Source organism: Taudactylus pleione, unplaced genomic scaffold (assembly GCF_031769625.1).
Source record: "Taudactylus pleione unplaced genomic scaffold, aTauple2 ptg001408l, whole genome shotgun sequence".
Lineage (NCBI taxonomy): Eukaryota > Metazoa > Chordata > Amphibia > Anura > Myobatrachidae > Taudactylus > Taudactylus pleione.
The window spans coordinates 1,746,671-1,768,701 of NW_028285808.1; the positions used below are offsets into that span (position 1 = coordinate 1,746,671).

Genomic DNA, 22,031 nt, shown 5'->3' on the forward strand with positions numbered 1-22,031 from the left:
AGGGGGGGGATTAGGTTAGTTTATACGTACCTGAGGACGATCAGAATTTCCTCCTCTGCTGGGATGCCGCTGTCGGGACTAGAACAGGTAAATCATACTGAACCCACACATCACTAGTCACACCTCCTTTGCTTCATAGGCCCTTAAACATTTTCAGACCCATGCCATGTAGCCCTTCATTTGGCACTGTGTTGAATACACAATGATCATAAGCTAATGAGCAGGGCCATCAAGACATTGAGAGAGGGCATGACCAAGCATGAGGGATGCCATGTCTTGTTGTGAATATGGGTGCCCTCTTTGAAGATGCTTTGTGGCATGGTTATGTTATTACAATATAGGTATAATATACAGTACTGTGCAAAAGTTTTAGGCAGGTGTGGAAAAAATGCTGCGAAGTAAGAATGCTTGAAAAAATAGAAGTCTTTAATAGTTTTTAGTTTTATCAGTTAACAAAATGAAAAGTGAATGAACAGAAGAGAAATCTAAATCAAATCAATATTTGGTGTGACCATCCTTTGCCTTCAAAACAGCATCAATTCTTCAATTCTTCTCGGTACACTTGCACTCAGTTTTTGAAGGAACTCGGCAGGGAGGTTGTTCCAAACATCTTGGAGAACTAACCACATATCTTGTGTGGATGTAGGCTTGCTCAAATCCTTGTGTCTCTTCATGTGATCCCAGACAGACTCGATGATGCTGAGAACAGGGCTCTGTGGGGGCCATATCATCACTTCCAGGACTCCTTGTTCTTCTTTACGTTGAAGATAGTTCTTAATGACATTGGCTGTATGTTTGGGGTCGTTGTTCTGCTGCAGAATTCATTTTGTGCAAATCAGACGCCTCCCTGATGGTATTGCATGATGGATAAGTACCTGCCTGTATTTCTCAGCATTGAGGACACCATTAATCCTGACCAAATCCCCAACTCCATTTGCTGAAATGTAGCCCCAAACTTGCATGGAACCTCCACCATGCTTCACTGTTGCCTGCAGAAGCTCATTATTCTACCACTCTCCAGTCCTTCTGAAAACAAACTTTCTTCTGTTCTAGCCAAATATTTCACATTATGACTCATCAGTCCACGGCACCTGCTGCCATTTTTCTGCACCACAGTTCCTATGTTTTCGTGCATAGTTGAGTGGCTTGGCTTTGTTTTCACGTCGAAGGTATGGCTTTTGGTTACAATTCTTCCATGAAGACCACTTCTGGTGAGACATTTCTGAACAGTAGATGGGTGTACCTGGGTCCCACTGGTTTTTGCCAGTTCCACATATATGTGGAATTTGCAAAATACAGGAGAGCGCACTCGTGAGTGAAAGAATTAAATTCACTTTTACTAGAATATATGTTCACATACATCGGGGTTAAAAACAGCAATCACAGCCACAAATGGTCACTTGGTCCTCAGCAGAGATTGAAACAACTGAAGCTTGAAAACCACTGGGACCAAGCACCGGAATGGACAATACGATAAGACCTCCAAAAACTGCATTTTCTGGTGGTTTACCGCATTTTTCACTATTGTACATCCTGCCCTTTGTGTTTGCACCATTCTATTGGTGGTTGCTCCTCTTTGCCCTTTAGATGTCACTGGGGCAAAGAATCCTTTCTTCAGCACCATATCAAATGGATCCCCATAAAGGTCTTCAAGAATCTGGAGGATTTCCTCTACAGTAGCCAGTCTTCCTTTGTTTATGACTGGGAGTCCTAATGCACATTCACGGCCTTCGGCCAGCTTATACGCAAGCTACGAGGGGGCAGAGAGGGGTCCTTTGGATCTCTGTCCCCGGACTTCTTACAAAAAGAAGCCCATAGGCTTCTATATATGGTGTTGCCTATTGGGCAGAGGCCACATCATGCAGTGCACCTAAAGTGCAAGCTCAGCCTGCATGCCGTCTTCCAAATGGTAAAAACGAACTGTCAATGGAATAAGCTCATATTCCACCTGTATAAATTTGGAGGTAGGACAACACCATCCACACAGGTCGCAGGGCAGGAAGAAGTGCTACTGGTATTCTTCGCGACTGTCTTCGTGATCCTGCCGTCTTGATCCTGACGACTGCAACAACATGGCAACCAATCAGCTCCTACTTAGCATTTATCAAGCACAGTCTTGAAAATATTATTTCAAAACTGATTGGATGCTATGAGCAACTTCCCCTCTGGTCCCCAAAATCTGTGAATGGAAGCAGCACTCATGTGCCTGGGGACGAGGTGTATCTTTACCACATATGCGGTAAAAGATCCAAAAGTTGCTGTTTAAAGGGGTTTACTGCAATACATATGGATATATATTAAATAACAATAGGAACTCCTTATGTTACATTATTTTTGTATCCAGTTGTCAGAATAAAAGCAAATAAGGAACAAGAAGTTGCAATAAAACCCCGGATTTATTTGAAAATGTGTAGAAAATGTACATATATATATATTTAATCCCTTCTTTGTTTATAATATCATCTACTGGTAATTTAGTTGTAATTGTAATTTTAGGTGTGCGAAAGAAGTGAGTTTTTGCAAGTATTTAATTAGTAAGTTGTCCCCTGTGCTTCCAGATATCTCATAACAGATCTGTCTTTTGAATGGATTCTGATCCTCTGTTTCTATTGCAGCTGGAGACTCCTTTATAGTATCATACTCTGCCTCGATAAACAAGACTGAAGCTCAAAACGGACTGAAGCTCTCACTTCCCGTTGCGTTAACCTTTAAAAATTCTTCAGAGGTACATTTTACTCAATCCATCTGTCTTTCTGAGCACACGTAGGACGTAAGTCTCTTACAAGCTATACAGGATTTAGCACACAACGCTCCATTTGGCATTATCAAATATTACATAAAAATACTTCTTATTTGACCTTGATATTAGTGTCTATTTTTGTTTTTTTATTAAAGACATATTATTGAAAGGATGAGATACAATACATAGAAGACCTAAATAAAAGTCCAAAAAAGATTAATATAGTAAGGATATATGGAAATCAACAAATTGTCAAATACATGTATTGACAAACCATAAAATGAGTATCCTTATATCTGCAGTCTCAACCAATTTTTAAATAAAATGTAGAAATAATAATAAAAAAAAAAACACAGAAAAAATTAAAGAATAATATTTAGAATAGAAAAAGGAGAATCAAGAATAGAAAAGAAGGGAAAAAGGATGGGGAGGGGGAGATGAGGACCGGCACAGGGGTGGCCAAGCATACGAGTCATAGAGGTCCTATCCAATTTAGAAAAATTGCTGGAAAAAGCAGGGGTGACCTGGAAATTAGATGTCCAGGGCTCCCATATTTTATAAAATCTCTTAGATGAACCACGAAGAATACTGGTCATTTGTTCCATGGAGTGAATGCTAGATTTTATCTAGGGGAGCCACAATTCAATTGCTACCGACACCCTCTCAGCTTTGGGTCTACTCCACAGAACGCACTGTGCTATCCCCGACGCCATGTAGTAGGATTTAAAGTTTGGAACCCCAAGGGTCTCTGCAGCACATCCCTACTTTGATATTAGTGTCTTATACAGAGCTAATTAAATTCTCTAATTGATTTCTTTCTCTTTAAGACCAGCTCTGATTTGATCTTTAACCTAATAGATAGCCTGACGAATCTGACTTCTGTGTTTTGGTTGTGTAAAGTACAATGGTTTAGAAGACAGCATTCTGCAATAAGTCATTTGTAAGATATTAAGGTAGATTCTATATGGACATGTTAATTCAGGTTCCCAGGTCACCTTTGTGGAAAACAATTCATCTCTTTGGGATGAGACTGCCCATGGATTATTATTGAGTTATTGAAACTGAGAATTACGTTAAATTTTAATTTAAGGGTTTTAGATGTGAACTCAATAGCTATCACTTTGGTATATATACTGTTACTTTTATAGAAACACGTGGCTGCTATAAAGGGGAGGTGTGTTTTCAGTGTGACCCCTGATTAGAGGCCACTCCACAATGAAACGCGTCTGAGTTCATTGCAGCCGCCGTTAACAAGGAGCTCCTAGAACTGTCTTGGTGTAAAACTCAATAAAAAGATGGAAAAAGTAATACTCTTATAGGATCAGAAACAAATATTGGTACATGAACTGTATTTCAACAGGCTTATACATTATGGAATTTATCACTTAAACCTGTCTCTTTATTGCTTCAGGTGTCTGCAGCAACATTTCATATTGTGGTCCCATTTGCCATCACAGCAGTGGAAGTCTCCCAGGTAAACCATACATCGCTAACCCACTTGTATAATTTACTGAATTAATTTAGAATTAAGAAGTTTTGCACTCTGTGCATTGAGGTTTGCAAAGTTTGAACTATAGGATCATGCAGTTATCCCCACGGCCACCGTGATCGGCAATCCTAACAGGATCGTCCACTCAAGGCTGTAGGAAGATAATCTTCTTACAGCCTGTTCCCAGGCAGCAATGATGGACGATCCCCAGGAACGCTGGCTGGCTGGCTGCTCTTCTTACAGGACTGAGGAGAGAGAGAGAGAGGTTTATTCAATGTCAGCTCTATTATATATATTTTACCCTGTATAGTCTTTATTTTTACTGTGTACACATTACACAGCGTTTTAATATTTGGCCATTCACAGCAGTCCCTGTCCCGGTGAAGCTTACAATCTATATCCCCTACCACATGCAAACACATACATACTGGGGTTAAGTTTTCAGTTGGAAGCCAATTAACCTACCAGTATATTTTTGGATTGTGGGAGTACCTGGAGGAAACCCACGCAAGCACAGGGAGAATATACAAACTCCACACAGTTAGGGCCGTAGTGGGAATAGAACCTAAGACCTCAGTGCTGTGAGGCAGTAATGCTGACCATTACACCAGCAGTGCAAATAATAGCTATTATAACCTAATTCACTATAATTTTATTGACAAATCTGCATATTTATTCATAAAATTATACTGAATTATATTTAAATATCTATTATTTGCCAAATTTTATAATAAAAAAAATCAACACTTTTGGTAACATTTTGGAAATAATTTTTAGCCAGTTAAGTGGATAATTTTTCACCTGGGCTCACCAATCCCAAGTTCCACCACTGGTCATATGCCACTCTCTGCATACTGTTTGCAATCTCCCCACGGGTGCATCATCTAATCCAGTCATTCTCAAACTCGACCCTCAAGGACCCCTAACAGGTCTGTATGCTGATACGGGGGGCATGCATTGCCCTACCTCTGGTCTACTCTAGACAAAACAACCCCCAGTTCTGGAGAATGTACAGGGTGACGGCTCTGCCACCAGGAGTAGGTTCACCTCTGCATGAGCCCCCCTCTTGCACACAATAGCCATTAATATCACCTATAGAGGCTGGGGCCCTACTCGGCACTATTTTATTTATATGTTGTTATGTTACAAACGATTCTAAAAACAGGTGATTCCTTTTCTAGTTAGAGATTTAGCATGTGAGGATTTATTATTCATGTGGTTATATCAATTATGCAGTACTCAGGTGTAGGAGATGTGAGACACGTCCAGATTTTTATATTTGTTATAAAACATTTACTGTTAGATTTATTCAGATCTGCCACACACGAGGCTCCGCTCTGCGGCGCTGTGCACTCTGCGGGACTCCTCACAAGGTGGTTGGTTTTGAAGTTCTTCCCAGAGCTTAATGTTTACAGAGACGTAATTTGTAGTCTTTATGTTGCTGTCTGGCGGTTACACTGCACTGTAGACCAAAAGCAGCCTATTCCACAGTGGGAAGGAGGGGACTGGAGGAGCAGTTTTTTGAGGATGTTGGCTAGCTTTAAGATGATGTTGGTCTATTTATTAGAATCCTTCCTAAGAACCGAGCTCTTTTGGTCACACAACCCCCTCCACACAGCTCGTTATCATCCTTCATTTCTTCAGGGATTCTAGTTCATCTCCTGCCTTATTAAATGTCAAGTTATTCCTTTGAGGATGTTTTTCTCTTGTTCTTTTGTAACCTAAGATTAGGCATTGTACAAAAGCTATTTTCACTCATGATTCCAACTTCACTGACATTAGATCATAGTTTCTGAAGCTTGGTCCTCAGGACCCCTAACGGCTCACGTTTTCCGGATTACTCACCTGGTGCGCAGGTGTATTCGTTACTGACACATTTTAAAATCTGTGGGGTTAGATATATCAAACCTTCTACAGAGGAGACGTGGCAGTGTTACCCATTGCATCAGAGTCTAGCTTTCATTTTATTCAATGTACTAGTTAAATGATAGCTGCAATCTGATTGGTTGCTATGGGCAACTTGTCTCTCTGTTCTCTGTAGAAGGTTTAATAAATCTCCCCTATGGTACTGTACATTCATGCCTGGCATGTTCTATAGATCTGCAGGTGGGCAGGAAAAAAATACCTGTTAGGGGTCCTTGAGGGTCGAGTTTGAGAATGACTGGATTAGATGATGCACCCGTGGGGAGATCGCAAACAGTATGCAGAGAGTGGCATATGACCAGTGGCGGAACTTGGGATTGGTGAGCCCAGGTGAAAAATTATCCTACGGGTGCCCCACCCCAAGTTCATAATTTTCCTCACGGGGTAGTGGGTGATAGGGGGTGGTAGAGGGTAATGGAGAAGATAGTGGGTTACCAGGGAGAGGTAAAGGGGGACTGGGGGTGGTAGTGGGTGCCGGAGAGGCAGTTGGTGACGGTGTTGGTAGAGGGCGATGTATAGGCAGTGGGTAACAGGAAGAGGCAGCGGGTGACGGAGGGTGGTAAAGGTTGTTGTAGTGGCAGTGGGGGACAGGGAGAGGTATAGGGTGATGGAGTGGCAGTGGGTGACAGGGAGAGGTATAGGGTGAAAGGAGGTGGTAGAGGGTGACAATCTTGCGCGGTACGGAGAATGTGTGGGATGTACCTTGGTGGGGACGGGAACACAATTTACTAAGGACCTCATTCAGAGGCGCTCACAAAATGAGCCGTAAGCTATTAGAGCCGTAAGCTCACCACTGACATCATGAGTGATGTCAGCGGGGCCGTCCCCAAACGGCAGGTATTCTGTCAGGAACGCCTCCGTTTGTATAGCCACTCCCCCGCCCCGCCTACAAAACGGGGCGAGCTGTCTATCACCATTGACAGCCGCCTCTTTTGTAGTGAGTCCCGGAGTGAGAGAACTTCTCTCTCTTCCGGGACTTGCGCACGCGCAGTGCGGCCGCTGCGCGTGTACAGGGCCTCAACATTGACCCGCTTGCAAGCGCATAGGCGCTTGCGAGCGGGTCTGAATGGGACCCTAAGCTCTCTATGTGAGAGGGGGCTCCACCCGCTGTGCTGTCCTCCGTTCAGCACTCAGCAGTCAGATAGACTATGGCAGAGCCCGGTGAGCCAGGTACACCGTCTGTGAGCTGTTTCTACATTACAGACAGCTGTCTGTGAATGATAGCTGTCTGTGAATTAGAGGACTCCATTTTCAGTCCAGCTTAGGGCCATATTCAATTTGAGGCGAAAAGTCAGAGGTTGGACTTTTCGCCATCATCGCCGTTTTTGGAGGGGATAAAGTATCTGACGCGTGCCCGCTTATCCCCGTATTTAATTTGGATCCGGCGAAAACGGTACCTGGCGGAAAAGTAAGTATAAAAAAGTCCTGTCAGGTTTTGGGGAAATCATGCTGTCAACCCCCCAAAAGATGGGCTGACATGGGGGATCACTTTAAGTACCCCCGATTTGGCCTGCTGAAGGTAATCGGGGGGTTTTAAATAGCCGTGGCAGGTGCATAATTTCGGCTTTGAAGAAGTGTTGAAGAATAGGACTTAGAACTAATTATTTTTCCCCAAAAAAATAAGCTATCAAATTTGGGATAGATAAAAATGGGTGCAAGCATATTTTCAAGTCCCTAAATTGATTTTTTTAAATTCTTCAAAATTGCACCTGCCGCAACCACCCGCATTGTAGAAAACACCTGTCGCATACTTGGGAACCCCTCTGGAATAAATTTCTTTAGTTCAGAAGTTTGTCCCCGATTTTTTTTTTATCGCCCCCAAACTTAAACTACCTTTTTTGGGGTGTCCAGAGGACATTTTTTAAAATTGTTTGACACACATTACATTAAGGGGACATTCTAAAGGCTGCAGGCTATTTTTTTTTTTTAATCTGTACCCCAAAACCCCAATTCTGCATTTTTTTTCGCCACCTAAACAGTGGTGAAAACTTATCCCCGTTTTTTTCCAAAGACTTTTCGCACACTTGAAAAGTCTTTGTAATTGAATATGGGGATAAGTGAAACAGGCGTAAATTACGTCATCGGTGATAAATAATCGCCGATAACTGACTTTTCGCCTCAAATTGAATATGGCCCTCAGATGGCAGACTGATGGTGCTGTACACACAGAAGGTCAGCCCGCCTCCTTAAGGTAAGGGGCAGGACTCTCAGGCGCTGGAGCCAATCCTGCGCCCAGTGCTGGTCCAGTTGTACGACATTGGTCAGAATGGTTCGGCGGCAGGTCAGGGGAAAACTCATTGCTGGTTTGGGCAGCAGTGGGAACCTTAGTCCCTAGGGGCCCCGATGTAGTGCACTTGCTGCACCTCTGGTAGTTCCATCTCTCCATCTGACCCATGTTTTCTGACAAACAAACAAGATCTCTTGCGGCTACTGGAGGGCTGGAGCAATTATACGCAGTATTGATGATCAGCAGCTCTAGGGCAAAATGACACATTGTTTTATGTTTGCACTTAATTAAATTTTATATTGAAGATGCGACTTTTGCAATCTTTAATAACTGTCCATACAGTATTATGTATATGTCACTTCATTACATTGTATTGCATATAAATAGGGCAAGACGACTTTTGCATTTGATGCTAACACTTCGTATACACTTGTGTTACTCCTGAATGATATACACCTAGAGCAAATGCTAGTATTGTACAGCTGGACGAGAAGAGCGTCACTGATCCTGTGCATATAACTGCTCTTATTAATGTGTAACTCTTAGGGGCATATTCAATTAGCCGCGAAAAGTCCCGTACTTTTCGCATGCCGGACTTTTCGCCGACATCGCTGGATTTCCATGCGGAAAAGTATGGCGCTCGTCCCCGCTTATCCCTGTATTCAATTCCAAAAACGGAACCCGGCGAATCGAAACCAGCGAAAAGTGCTGTCAGATTTGGGGAAATCAGCCTGACACCGCCCCCAATAGATGCACTGACATTGGAGATCACTATAGATACCCCCGAATAGGCCTGCTGAAGGTATTTGGGGTACTTAAATGCTCTCAATAGATACTAATTTGCATCTTTGCAGAAGTGGTGAAGAGTAGCATTTAGCAGTTTTTTTTTGCAGAAAAAAATTAGTCCCAGCAAATTTGGGGTACATGAAAATGGGTGCTAGCATATTTCAAAGTTGCTAAAGAAAAGTATTAAAAAACATAAAAAATACACCTGCCGCAAACACCTGCAGTGTTAAAAACACCTGGGACATACTTGGGGGACCCTCTGGAGTGTATTTAGCTAGTTTTTACGTTTGTCCCCCCAACCTTTGTTTTTTTTTCGCCCCCAAAATGAAAGCACTTTTTTGGGGTGTTAAGTTTTATTTTTACTTTTTTTTTACACAGTTTACCTTTGGGGGCCTGTCCCAAGGGTGTAGGGTGGTTCCCACAAGTTTGCACCCCAAAACCCCAATTCTGCACTTGTTTCCGACAGCTTTCATTGGCAAATCTTTTTTGCCTATTCCAATGCATTGACTTTCCGCACCGGTGGAATTGATTATGGGAATAAGTTTTTTCCTGGAGAAATTATGTCACCCGCGAAACTTTTCCGCAGAAATCGGCTTATCGCTGCTAATTGAATATTGCCCTTTGAGGTCTATTTATCAATGAGTTTTATCATACACAACGAGTGATAAAACTCGCTGCGTATGAGAAATGGTGCTCCAGCCAATCAGCCCCAACTGTCATCTGTTTGAAAAATGACAGTTGGGAGCTGATTGGCTGGAGCACCATTTATGATACGCATAAAGTATTATCACTTGTTGCGTATGCTAAAACTTCTTGATAAATGGGTCCCTTATTGTGTTCAGATGAGAAAATGCATCTCACGCTCGGTCTCTGATTTTTATGTTTATTTGTATTTTTCAATTTGAAAAAGCATTGTGGCCAGTGAATGACTCTCATTCTGCACTGGCTGTTAGTCACAGCGATATATCCTTATGTCCCCAGAAGAGGACTTATTAGCGCTGCTGTGATAATTCAGATCACCGACCTTGCCTGATTAGTTCTCATATAAGCTATTCTTTTCGTATCACTATGGATACTATGAGGAGAGGATAAATGCCGGATTCATAAAGGTTGATGGGCAAATTATTCAAACTGTTGCAGCATTTAGAACGCAGACCTCCTCCAATGTACACTTATTATGTGTTCAACCGTGATACTAATATTGCTCCATGGAGACGCTAATGTCAAACTTGACATGTTGTCCTTTATCCCCCCAGGTACTGCCTGACCATGCTCTACATGGCGCTGGATTCGTCATCGCCTTCGTCGTTTCATTTTTATTGACGTGCGCAGTTTTTCTTCTTCTTTACTATACCAAATGGTTAAAAAGGAGATTTTCAGTAAGTAAATAGCATTTTTTTTACAGTGTTAACTACCTATAGAATAGCCTTGAGAACTACAAATTTTTAAAGGTGAAAATGTGTTTTTATTGTACTTCAATCCCATTGCCAAGCAGCAGAGATGTGGTATTCTGCTATATATAATAACATGGGGGTTTAGTCTGGTGTCCCTTTGATTTCAGTAGATACATGAACCCAAAAACTTGCTACAGGAGGCTACTCCTGGTAACCAAATCTTCTATTTAATGGGGATATCTGTCATAGCAACAGATCGTTTGTTTAGTACATTCTATAAAGTGATGGCTAGAATCTGATTCTATGGACAACACCTCCACTAGTCGTCTTTTACAAAGTTTGATAAATCTCCCCCAAACAAAAACAAATAGTTGAAACTAAATAATTCAGCATATGTAAACGCAGATTAGAAAATATATAAGCATACTTAGGGCCGTATTCAATTTGAGGCGAAAAGTCTAGACTTTTCGCCTGCTGGACTTTTTGCCTCCTTCACCTGTTTTCCAGGCGGAAAAGTAAAGTATCGCGCGCGTGCCCGATATTCCCCGTATTCATTTTCAAAGGACGCAAAATCGGGAACCGGTGAATCTTGGAGCGGCGAAAAAATTTGTGAATTTTCGGGAAATCATCCTAGGACCCCCGTAAAGATGCCCAGACATAGGGGATCACTATGCAGAAAGGAAGTCGGAGTTTTAAATAGCAGGTGCATAAATGCGGCTTTGAAGAAGGTGATGCAGAAGAGCATTTAGCAATGTTTTTTGGAAAAAATAACTATGGCCATCACATTTGGGGTACATGAAAATGGGTGCAAGCATATTTTTTAAAAATTTTTCAAAAATGCACCTGCCGCTACTCCCGCAATGAATAAAACACCTGCCGCATATAAGGGAACCCCTCTCGATTAAATTTAGCTACTTAAGAAGTATTTTTTCTTTTTTGTATTTTTCACCCCAATATGTAAAATAATTTTTGGGGTGTCCCAATTTTTTTTTTTTACGTTTTTTTTTTACACAGATTGTTTTTAGGGGGCATTTCCAGGGGTGCAGGTTATTTTTTTTAAAGCCTGCACCCCTAAACCCCAATTCTGCACTTTTTTCGCTTTCTAAAGGCTGGAGAAAAATTATTCCCGTTTTTTAACATTGACTTTTCGCACCATGTAATTGAATACGGAGATAATGACAATAGGCGATAAATGACGTAATCGGCGATAAATTATTGCCGATAACGGCTTTTCGCCTCAAATTGAATAGTGCCCTTAAGCTGGGTACACACTGACAGATATATTGGCCGAACAATTGATCGGCCAATATATCTGCTGCCCGTCGGCCAGTGAGTACCCGCGATATGTCTGTGAACAACATCGTTCACAGACATATCGCATTGGCTGTGCTGCACAGCCGATGGACAGATATATCTGCAGACATATAAACTCCGTCATTACAGTCCAGGTTTTAAGGAAATTCATGCTTGAGCACAAATGATTTAATTAGTAGATTAGTCAATTTGATTAAACCATCTGGACTCAAGCATGGATATCCTTAAAACCTTACATGCCTTGCTCCTACTGTATACCACAAACCTGATGTTTTCAGAAAGACACACATGAGCACTGGAGCAGAATGTGTACTTACTGGTTGATTTTTGCACTAGCTGCCAGGTTTAGATAATTAATTACAAGAAAAAAAAAACAGTAGGGAGCTCAATTTGTGTAATAAGAAAACCAAAACTGGTATCAAGTTTCACAATTTATTCAATTCATTCTATTAAAGAAAATGCATATATAATTGTAATCTGCAATCTCGTGTATAAAAGTGGTTGTTGTTGAACCAATCCTAATCTGTAGAATATAAAAAGACATGGGGTGATTTAGTAGTGGACGGAAGCAGGCAGGCAGCTTTGCAATTCCTTCCTTGCAAATAGGCCAATGCAGCAGGAGGTGTCTGACACTCCCTGCTGCATTTGCAATTCCAGCACTGCGACCCAGGTCGCAGGCTGGGATAACCTTCGTGACCATCAGTCGCGATAGTGGACGGTCCCGGACAGCTGAGTAAGCCGCAGTTTACATAGGCTGGCCGGCTTGCGAGGCCAGGAAACTGCATTTGTGGACGCATCTCCTGATCTTGCCACTCTCGGAAAACGAGGCTGACACAACGGCCATTCCCACTATCGCACTGTCCCTTAAATGCCTCTGCCTGTCAATCAGGAAGGGGCATAGCAGGGGCTGTGTGCGATCATGCAATGAGTTCGAGTTTTTGCAGAGATAGGGTTCTGATCTTGTGACTGACATATACAACATCAATGTTGGAAAATCAAACTCAAGCTGCTCCCCTGACCACATGAAGAGTGTCACTACATATCGGAGTCCACAACGCAATACACCAATACGTAAACAGTTTCCTTCTTAACAATATGTATTTCTTACTGGAAACATTTAAAAAAAAATTTAATCCCATGTTATTTAAAACATATCATATCATACCAAAATAACCCCTGTAATTATGGCTAAATTTAGTAATTTTCATGTGTCAGGGGCATTGACTGGTGTGCCACAGACTCCAATTGTACCACAACCGCTACCTGTGTGGATACTAATGCGTTTATCCTAGGAATTCCATCTAATTTTGTGTTAAAATGCTAATTTCCTACTTTGTCGGGTCAGAATGCTTGCCGCACCCCAGAAGGAGATGTTATACGATATATAATATACATTGATTGATTAAGGATTCATAAGAACATGATTTTAAAGGTGTCCAGGGATCCTAGTTGTGAGGTTGGGCTATCAGCAATTCTGGAGGTGTAAAGAGACGCTGGACCTTATTCAGAGGCGATGTTTTGCCAGTGCGCATGCGCACGAGGGAGCCGGCTCCCTCGTGCGCATGCGTGAGACCCGCTACAACCGACAGCGCCGGTCGTAGCGGGTCTCTTTCCAAAGGGGGCGAGCTGGCGATGTTGATTGACAGCTCGCCCCGTTTGGAAGGCGGGCCGGGGGGGTGGCAGCCCAAACGGAGGCGTTCCCATGGGAACGCCTGCCGTTTGGGGGAGGCCCCACTGACATCACTAGTGATGTCAGTGGAGAGCTTCCGGCTCTGACAGAGCCAGAAGCTCTCCGGGGCTTACGACAAGTGAGACCCTACCCTAGGGTCTCGTCGTAAGCCTCGATGGTCGCGATGGTCTCTGACCTTCGCGACCATCTCCCGAGCGGTCGTTAAAGCTGTGGGTGTTAACCCACAGCCTAACGACCGCAACAGAGGCGGGCGGTCAGGATGCAAGTGGCCGCCCAGTTTCTGAGCGACCGCTTGCATCCTCCGACCGCCTCTGAATGAGGCCCGCTATGTGATAGCTGCCATTCATTCCATCCAAGTGAGTGCAACTACAGAGGGGGACATGTATAGCGCCCGGTCTCCGAAAAAGGATTTTATATTAATTCTCACTGCTTTTGACATTTCACTATTGAACTATTTTCTTCTCTACGGGAGTGAAATTCATTTTAGAATACAGCAGACATGTAAATGGACTTCTGTTATTCATGATTGCACATGATAAATTGGCCTTTATGATATCAAGTTGAAATGAGAAGGAAATACACTAGTTTTGGTTTTTATATGATTTCCAGTAAAAGGAATGCAGTGTATGTCTATGGTTTCGAACGAAACTGTTTAATGATTGTCATAATCCTACATTATAGTATCGCTATTGCACGTAGGAGTTTGATTATAATATTAATGTCAACCTTTGGACAACCATCTGAGCTGTGTTGATCGGGGGGCCTCCTCACCCTGTAAGACCACCTTCCCGTCAGGAAAGAACTGCTGCAATATTGGGCGAAGGTGATCAATGAGAACTGTGAACCACCCATACCAAGCCAGGAAAATGCATTAAAACCCTTTATTATTGGAAATAACACTCAGGGCTGTACAGTTCTTTAGGTTGGCACGGCACCCGTCCATTTGTCTAGAACACAGTGAAGGCTGATTAATCTGATCAGATCATCTTCCTTCACTGCTGTGTAGTTACCGGCTTGTGCTCTTTCCACTGGACTTGCAGACGCCGCGCATTGCCAGTTTATGCATGGCAGCCTGACTATGATACATTGCTGTGTGGTGCTCCCAGTCCCATTTGACTATTTTATTTCACTAAATTGGGTCCTCTTGCTACAGGTTGAAATTTGCAGTCAGGTACAAGCGTATATTGTGCTGTGCTTTAAAGTAATGCATGGGTATCTGGTTCTTGGCGTGCACATACCCGCCCACTGTTGCCTTGTTCTAACAATGATTTTCTCCTCAGAGTCCCATGCTGGCATCATTGACCATGAAATATTAGCGAGTTCATTTGTCTTGGTCACGGAATCCTTTGCCAAATGCACCATAACAATCGCCCTTTTTTATATATAGTCAACCAGAACAATCCAGCATTTTTATTCATGACGTGGACTGGGTATTATTTGCCTAATTGACATATTTTTATACTCTTTGAGCAGACTTTTAAACTGTGCTGATCCTGCATGGCTGATATTCCAAATCTCATCACTAAACACTCAGGGCTGAGGGGTCTAGTTACTAAGCAGTGTTAGGAGACAGAGTGAAAAGTGATAAGGTGCCAGCCAATCAGCTCCCAACTGTCATTTTTTAAACACAGCCTGTGAGATGGCAGTTGGGAGCTGATTGGCTGGCACCTTATCACTTTTCACTCTGTCTCCTAACACTGCTTAGTAAATAGACTCCTTAATGTAATAGACTGTGAGCCGGTGACGCTGGTGAATACATGTGAGTATTCCTTGGTCCAAAAGTTTTAGAGGCAGCAGTGCCAGCCACTGTGCCACCATGCCACCCATCATACCAGTAGCAAACTGCTGAGCTACACAAGTGCTCTATTCCTTCGAATTTACAGAAAACCTTTCTGTCGTGTGCTTCCTCATGTACAAACACTGTTATTTGGCACTTTTGCTAACCCCTTTTCCCATGACAAATAACTCTCAGAACGTTATCTAATATCTAACCAGTCTGTTCCACAGACATGAAATGCCTCATACACAAGCCCCAGGCTGCTCCATCCATCTCTTACTATTCAGAAGCAAGATACAATATGTAGCTGCACCGTCAGTGCTGCTGGTTTGACGTTACATCCAGCTGATTTCAAGCTGATTCAATAATGGCTGTTTTGATTCGATAGGAATCGTATTATGGTGACAAAACGCATAACTGCTTGGTTTCTAAACACAAAGCCACCAGCTGCATGCGTTGTCATCATTAATATATTACTTTATCCTGCATTCCCAGGGACAATCACATCGAATTAATGGTGAGCAGAAACATAAATCGCAAGCCAAACCCACTGACGCTGTTCCCGAAGACTCGGCGGAGATTGATCGTTTGATTGACATACTAGCCTTCGAAGAGCCAGAAAACATGCTTCAAGCGTTGGACGAGTGAGTGTTTGTTGTATTATTACTGTTTTTTTGACTTGCATCTGCAATCAGCAACAAAGAGAACAGATTTCACAAACATAATTAGCCCTCATGAGACAGAGAATTTTGTTGATGCATTTATCAATAGTGAAACTTCATTTCATGAAATAAACACTGCTGTCAGTAAATTAATATTCAGAGATGTGAGATCCGAACCCACGGCCGACTTGTACTGCACGAATACCCACAGGGACGCTGATTTGCATAATGTCTGGACTTTGCTGGACCCATGCCGGCGAGTGCTAAAACAGCACTGTAATGTCGGCATCTGTTTTTTATCCTCAGAGAGGAAATGTAACTTACTGTCATGTTGAAACATAATAGTAATCCATTTGAGGATATTTAATAGTCATGGCTTGTGTTCTGCAACTTTTTTTAATTTTTTTTTTAATAATTTTTCACAGAGCAGTACAAAAGCCTGTGTAATTAATGTTACTTCAAGCACCTAAAGATTGTGCCAACAGATGCTACTCCACATTACTGGAAACATTACGTTTATTTTAAAGGCACTTCAACAGTGATGCTATTTCTCGTTTGCATTTTTTCTTACGTTAAATATCAAGAGATGAATGTGTAACCGTTTTCACAGCGCATAATTATTTCTACAGAGGTTCTTCTATATACACTGCAATCTTATAACCATTGTCGTTGTCCCTGTCCCATAGTCTCTCTAAACACTCCTGTCAGTCTTATGGACTACTGAGTACAACAGCTGGAGGTGGTAGGGATTGGTGTGACCTCATCGGATGTGGTATGAGGTCATTAGCGGTGTAGTATGTAAATGGTGGGCAGAAGTTTATTGTTCCTTTCTGAAAATTGTGTAATTTTACATTGTTTGCTGCTGAAGTCCAAATTTTAGTAGAATTTGCAACCACGCAAGCAATACAGTATATATGGTAGGGAAAATATATTATTGTTACTGTGTACCTGGATGTACAGGTATACAAGGTTCCCAACCTTTATGCAGATGTGCTGAAGGCAGGGCCGTAACTAGGGTAGCACGACCTGTTCCATGGCACAGGGCACCGCAGGGCAGGGGGCGCTGTTTGGGCCTGTCAATTTTCTGTTTATTATCTCCTGGCCGGGGATGTAATCGTGGAACCGGCTGCTTTATCCCGGCAAAGGTTAAATGACAGGCGTCTATATCTAGACTCCTGTCATTTTCCCGACGCCGGGAGACCGGCGCCCAGCATCCCGCTTGAAGGGATGCCGGGCGCCACGAGCGGACAGCCGCGGGGGGGGGGAGGGTTAGGTTTAGGGCACCCGGGGGGGACTTAGGGTTAGGCACCCCCCCCGGGAGGGTCAGGGTTAGGCTAGGCTAGGGGGAGGGAGGGTTAGGCACCCCCGGGGGGGACTTAGGTTTAGGCAGCGGGGAAGGGGGGGGTTAGGCACTTAGAGGGGGATTAGGTTTAGGCACTTGGGGGGGAGGTTAGGGTTAGGTACCCCTAAGGAGGGCTAGGGTTAGGGGGTTAGGTTAGTTTTTACTTACCTACGGACGATCGGGATTTCCAGCGCTGTCGGGCTTCCGCTGCCGGGATCTCTGCTTCTGTCGGCCTGCCGCTGCTGGGATTCGAACTGCCGGCCAGAGAGCCGGCGGTATTTCATACCGATTCCCCTGGCCGCCCCATCTCCTCCCTGGCCCTTCCCCATGAGGCCGTGGCCCTTTTTTGGGTGTGTTATTTACCTATTTAAAAAATAGGGGGGGTGCCAATGCTCTTTCTGGCACAGGGCACCAAAAAGTCTAGTTACGGCTCTGGCTGAGGGCCATAAATATTTACAGTCAGGTGGTTTGTATGCTGAAAATGCATTAACAAAAATGATTGGGATGAGATTGATGTAGTCTAGGGTTTGGGCTCATTGTTTTATTCACAATGGTGCTGACTCTGAGTTGGATGCAAAGTTGCTGTGTCTACGGGAAGATGCGGAAGCCATAGTGACTACCTTATGCTTATGCCAGTATCCGGAGGGCTAATCTGAGACTTCACCTAGCTTGACGCGGGAAGCTGCTCCGCCCACCGTTTTTCCGTCCACAGTCGCAACCGTCATCATCGGTACCTGCGCTTGCATCTGCCCCATGCTGGGTGTAAGAGATCCGTCAGAAACGGGCGTCCCTTATCCGTACGCATGGCTCAGCATAGCACAGAAGGATAGCTACACGCCCACCACTCTTCCATGATACTCTCACAAGATGGATATTTCCAGTGCGACCGCAGCTTTGACTCCCAGTTGTCACCCAGTAATGCCCAGTTCATGTAAAATAAGTTCTGGGCAAGATCCCATCGGCTTAGACAGTAGAGCAATTCAAACATGCATGGGATAGACATAAGGATATCCTTCAGAAGAAGTAAGGATCAATAAGGGTTGATGTAATAATATGTTTAAAAATGGGGCAGACTAGATGGGCCAAGTGGTTCTTATCTGCCATCAAATTCTATGTTTCTATCCCACCATGCACTTCTGGCATGAGATACCGGGACTTATAGTTCCAGCACACCTGTTCAGTCAAAGGTTTCCAAACCAGTGGGTGGTGTCACAAGGGTGTTTATTACGCCGATGTTTTTCCAGCTTCCGAAGCGCTCATGCCTATTTTTTTATTTTTTTTTGTAATGATTTTATTGCAGGAGGTAAAGTGCAGCTTGTTTAATGAGCGCTTACATTGCTTCGCGTGACAGAGTTTAATCAAATTTTATTTGTTTTAATTAGTGATTGTATGTAATAAGCGCTTAGGACGTTTGTCACTTGTCGTCATTTTAAAAGCCACTGGAGCAATTAAAGTGCTTGTTTGTCATCCTCTCTGTTTTGCTCATAGAAGTGATTGATTTTAATTATCAGCGATTCGTAACTGCACATAACGAGTAATTCTCGGGGACAACACCTTTAATGCTTTGATGCTTTTTTTTTTTTTTTAACCATTCATTTTAAGTTAGTTCTTAGCTTGACAGTAGCACACCGTGACAATGTTTCTTATAGGTTAGAAGAATACATTATGACAAAATGCTGCTAGATGCTGTTTCTGCAGGGACCAGCTGCGTACATTACAGTGATGATGGGAAACGTCAGCTAACTTCATCAGATTGACCTTTCTTACCACAGTGTTCACAATAGTCCTCTGATCCTGCAGCTGACTCTCCCGTCTGTTTATCATGTTGGGTGTTAATATGCTCTGTGTCAGGTGACCAGATGGATATATTGTATAGGAGATGGTAATCTGTCTCACAACACAAAGAGGTCCAGTTTTGTGAAGGTTATCTATTAATACACTGAAATAGTGCCATAACTCACAATACTACTTAAGCAACAGTTGTGATTGATCAGAGCAACCCAACGTCTTCTACTAGGTCTAAAAAAGACCAGGGGGACTAACCTCCCCCAATGTCCTCAGATGATAGCCATACAGTGTGTATATATGTGTGTGTATATATATATATATATATATATATATATAATCTACCTCACAGTGGACGGCAGACGCCATAGAGGCTGTTTTATTGTGATCTTGAAAAAGTATTATCTGCCATCCGCCATTTCTCTTCTAGAAAAGAAAAAATACATAATATTAGTCATCATCAAATACTGACATCACAAAATACAGATCTCAATGTCAACTTGCATGTAAATGAATTAATAATTTATATTTTATTTCTAGAGACCGCTATAATGTAACAAACCTATCAAATATACTGTATGTACCATTGTTTTAATAAGTTACATTTTAAATAGCATTATTATCTTATACGTATTATTTACATATCAATAACTTACTTTTTTATGAATGGAAGGCCATACACCATCACTCAATGATCCACGCCAGTGATGGACCCTATGGAGAGATCATTTTAGAATAGTAAAAAATGTAAAAACCTTTTAAGAAGTCTTAAATTTTAAGTTAACGTCTCAATATCATTATATAACCCCCATAAATTAAAATTTGTTTTTTTTTGTCTACAAACAGAAATGTTAAACAACAATACACCACATAAGTTATAGATACATTATCGGGATTTTGACTCAGGATTTTTGTCATGCTGGGATTTTACTGTCGGGATTTTACTGTCGGGATTTTATTGTGTTGGGATTTTATCCTTGGCAGGATTTTGAATTTGTCGGGATTTCATGTGTCAGTATTTTATCCATGTCGGTATTGTGGGTGTCGGGATTTTGTCCTGCATCCCCTCAGCATATACAGGATACACTATGGGCCTGATTTGAAGTTGAACGCTATTCCAATGTTCACGTAGCTGAGCGATTATCGGTGGTCTTCGCGCATGCGTCACAGCCGCATTGCGCACACATTGTGAATGAATTGCTATCTCGCATGCAGAAAACACACCTTCATCGTCTCAAATACCACATCCATGCTCAGTGACTTTAGACTCACTTGAGGAGTCGATGTTTTCAGGATCTGCGTCCGATGCTGCTTATGTGTACACAGTTGCGGGCAGCTATGAGGACTCCGGTGGGCATCTCAGTACATATTCTGCTGGCTGATTCATTAGCATATTTTAGAAATTGCTAAGGGGCAACATTTGCAAATGCGTTTGCAGACAGGGTACAACTCTGATCAGGCCCAATATGACTAGACTAGATTGGTTGTCAATTTATTAGGAGCTGGCCTGCGCCAAAATAACTTTATTTATAGACCGTCTATTAGATCCAGTTGTTAGCTCTTTTTTGTCAGCTGCAACCTGTGAACCCAACATCTTAGTACATTAGCGCAAGTCACCATCTCTGCCTCTATCAAGATAGATGATATCTGGTTATCTGTCTTTTTGCAATTTGCTAAGAGCATGGAATATAGTTTGAGTTCTATATTTATAAGAGAAATAGGCCTGTTCGGTTGCATTTTGGGGCAATTTAGGTAATGTGAGCTTCAAGGGGACTTGCTGTGTATTATTTATCATCCTTGCTGTATATAGTTGCTCCTAAAAAAAACTTATGTTTTGTTATGTTGTCTGAAACGGTCTTTGAAGCCTATGGTGTATGCACCCGGGATTTTACTTTAGGGAGTATTTGTAATCCTGTTGAGAAAAAGGGGCTTGAAGTTTACATGTTATTATATTCGTTGGGAGTTTTGGAAATTAGAATTATTTAGGAAAATGCATTTTTCTCCGATGCTGATTTGGATGTAAAATGGATGTACAGTGATCAAAAGAAACATACAAAACCGCACGTTTCTGAAAATGCGCACATTTTTACATCGCCAGCTTACGTGCCAGCTGTATCACAAGTCTCCATCATTAGCGTGTACCTCTTCTGTACTAGATTCAAAAGATACTGTGCCAAACAGGAGCATACGCACTTATACACTGGTCTGAGCTTGGCCTGCATGAGAACCCCTTATCACCCCTGTTCTGTCTTTTCAGTCCTAAGCAGTGGCGACTCCAGGGGTGGGGCTGCAGCACAGTCCAAAATTCAAATAGGGGAGACACACCAACTGCCACTCCAAACACTGCCAAACATCACTGGCTGGGACTCACTGGCAGTTGGTGTGGCTCCCCTATTTGAATTTTGGACTGTGCTGCAGCCCCACCCCTGGAGCCGCCACTGGTCCTAAGTGTAGATGCGGTCAGCTTGCACTTGACTCTTCTTTACCGTATTTGCATGAACTCAGTTACTGAGCATGCACAGAGCGAATTCACACACAATATATGCCACCCAAATGGATGGACGCACATTACCGTATCGCCTCCATAGTGTCTATTCTATGGGCAACAAAGGCTGGTCTTGTGAGGGGTTCACATGATATAAAGTGTCAGCATTATAGCACTCTCTTGTGCTTTACATGTTTTTTAACCTGAAATGATCTAATATATGTGGCATAGATGTAGCAGATTTGCTTTTCTTTCAAAGCATTTGCCAGTGGTTTTACTGCTTTTGTTGCTAAATTCAGAGTATCTCTGCTTAACCGAAGCAAACCGTTGTGCAGCCTGGTGGGATAGTATATCTTTCAGTTGTTACTGTCTGAGAGGCAACTGTGTCTGGGGACAGAGACGTTTTATGTATATTGG

The 22,031-nt window shown here is 42.6% G+C and overlaps 1 protein-coding gene across 1 annotated transcript in view; it reads left to right on the plus strand.

The window, feature by feature from the left end:
* Positions 1-22,031, plus strand: part of EVC2 (EvC ciliary complex subunit 2) — a 135,395-nt gene that overhangs the window by 38,353 nt on the left and 75,011 nt on the right. The window contains exons 6-9 of the mRNA XM_088463562.1: positions 2,616-2,725; positions 4,152-4,214; positions 10,422-10,544; positions 15,836-15,984. Coding sequence (XP_088319688.1) covers positions 2,616-2,725; positions 4,152-4,214; positions 10,422-10,544; positions 15,836-15,984 — 445 coding nt within the window. The remainder of the gene's footprint in view (positions 1-2,615; positions 2,726-4,151; positions 4,215-10,421; positions 10,545-15,835; positions 15,985-22,031) is intronic.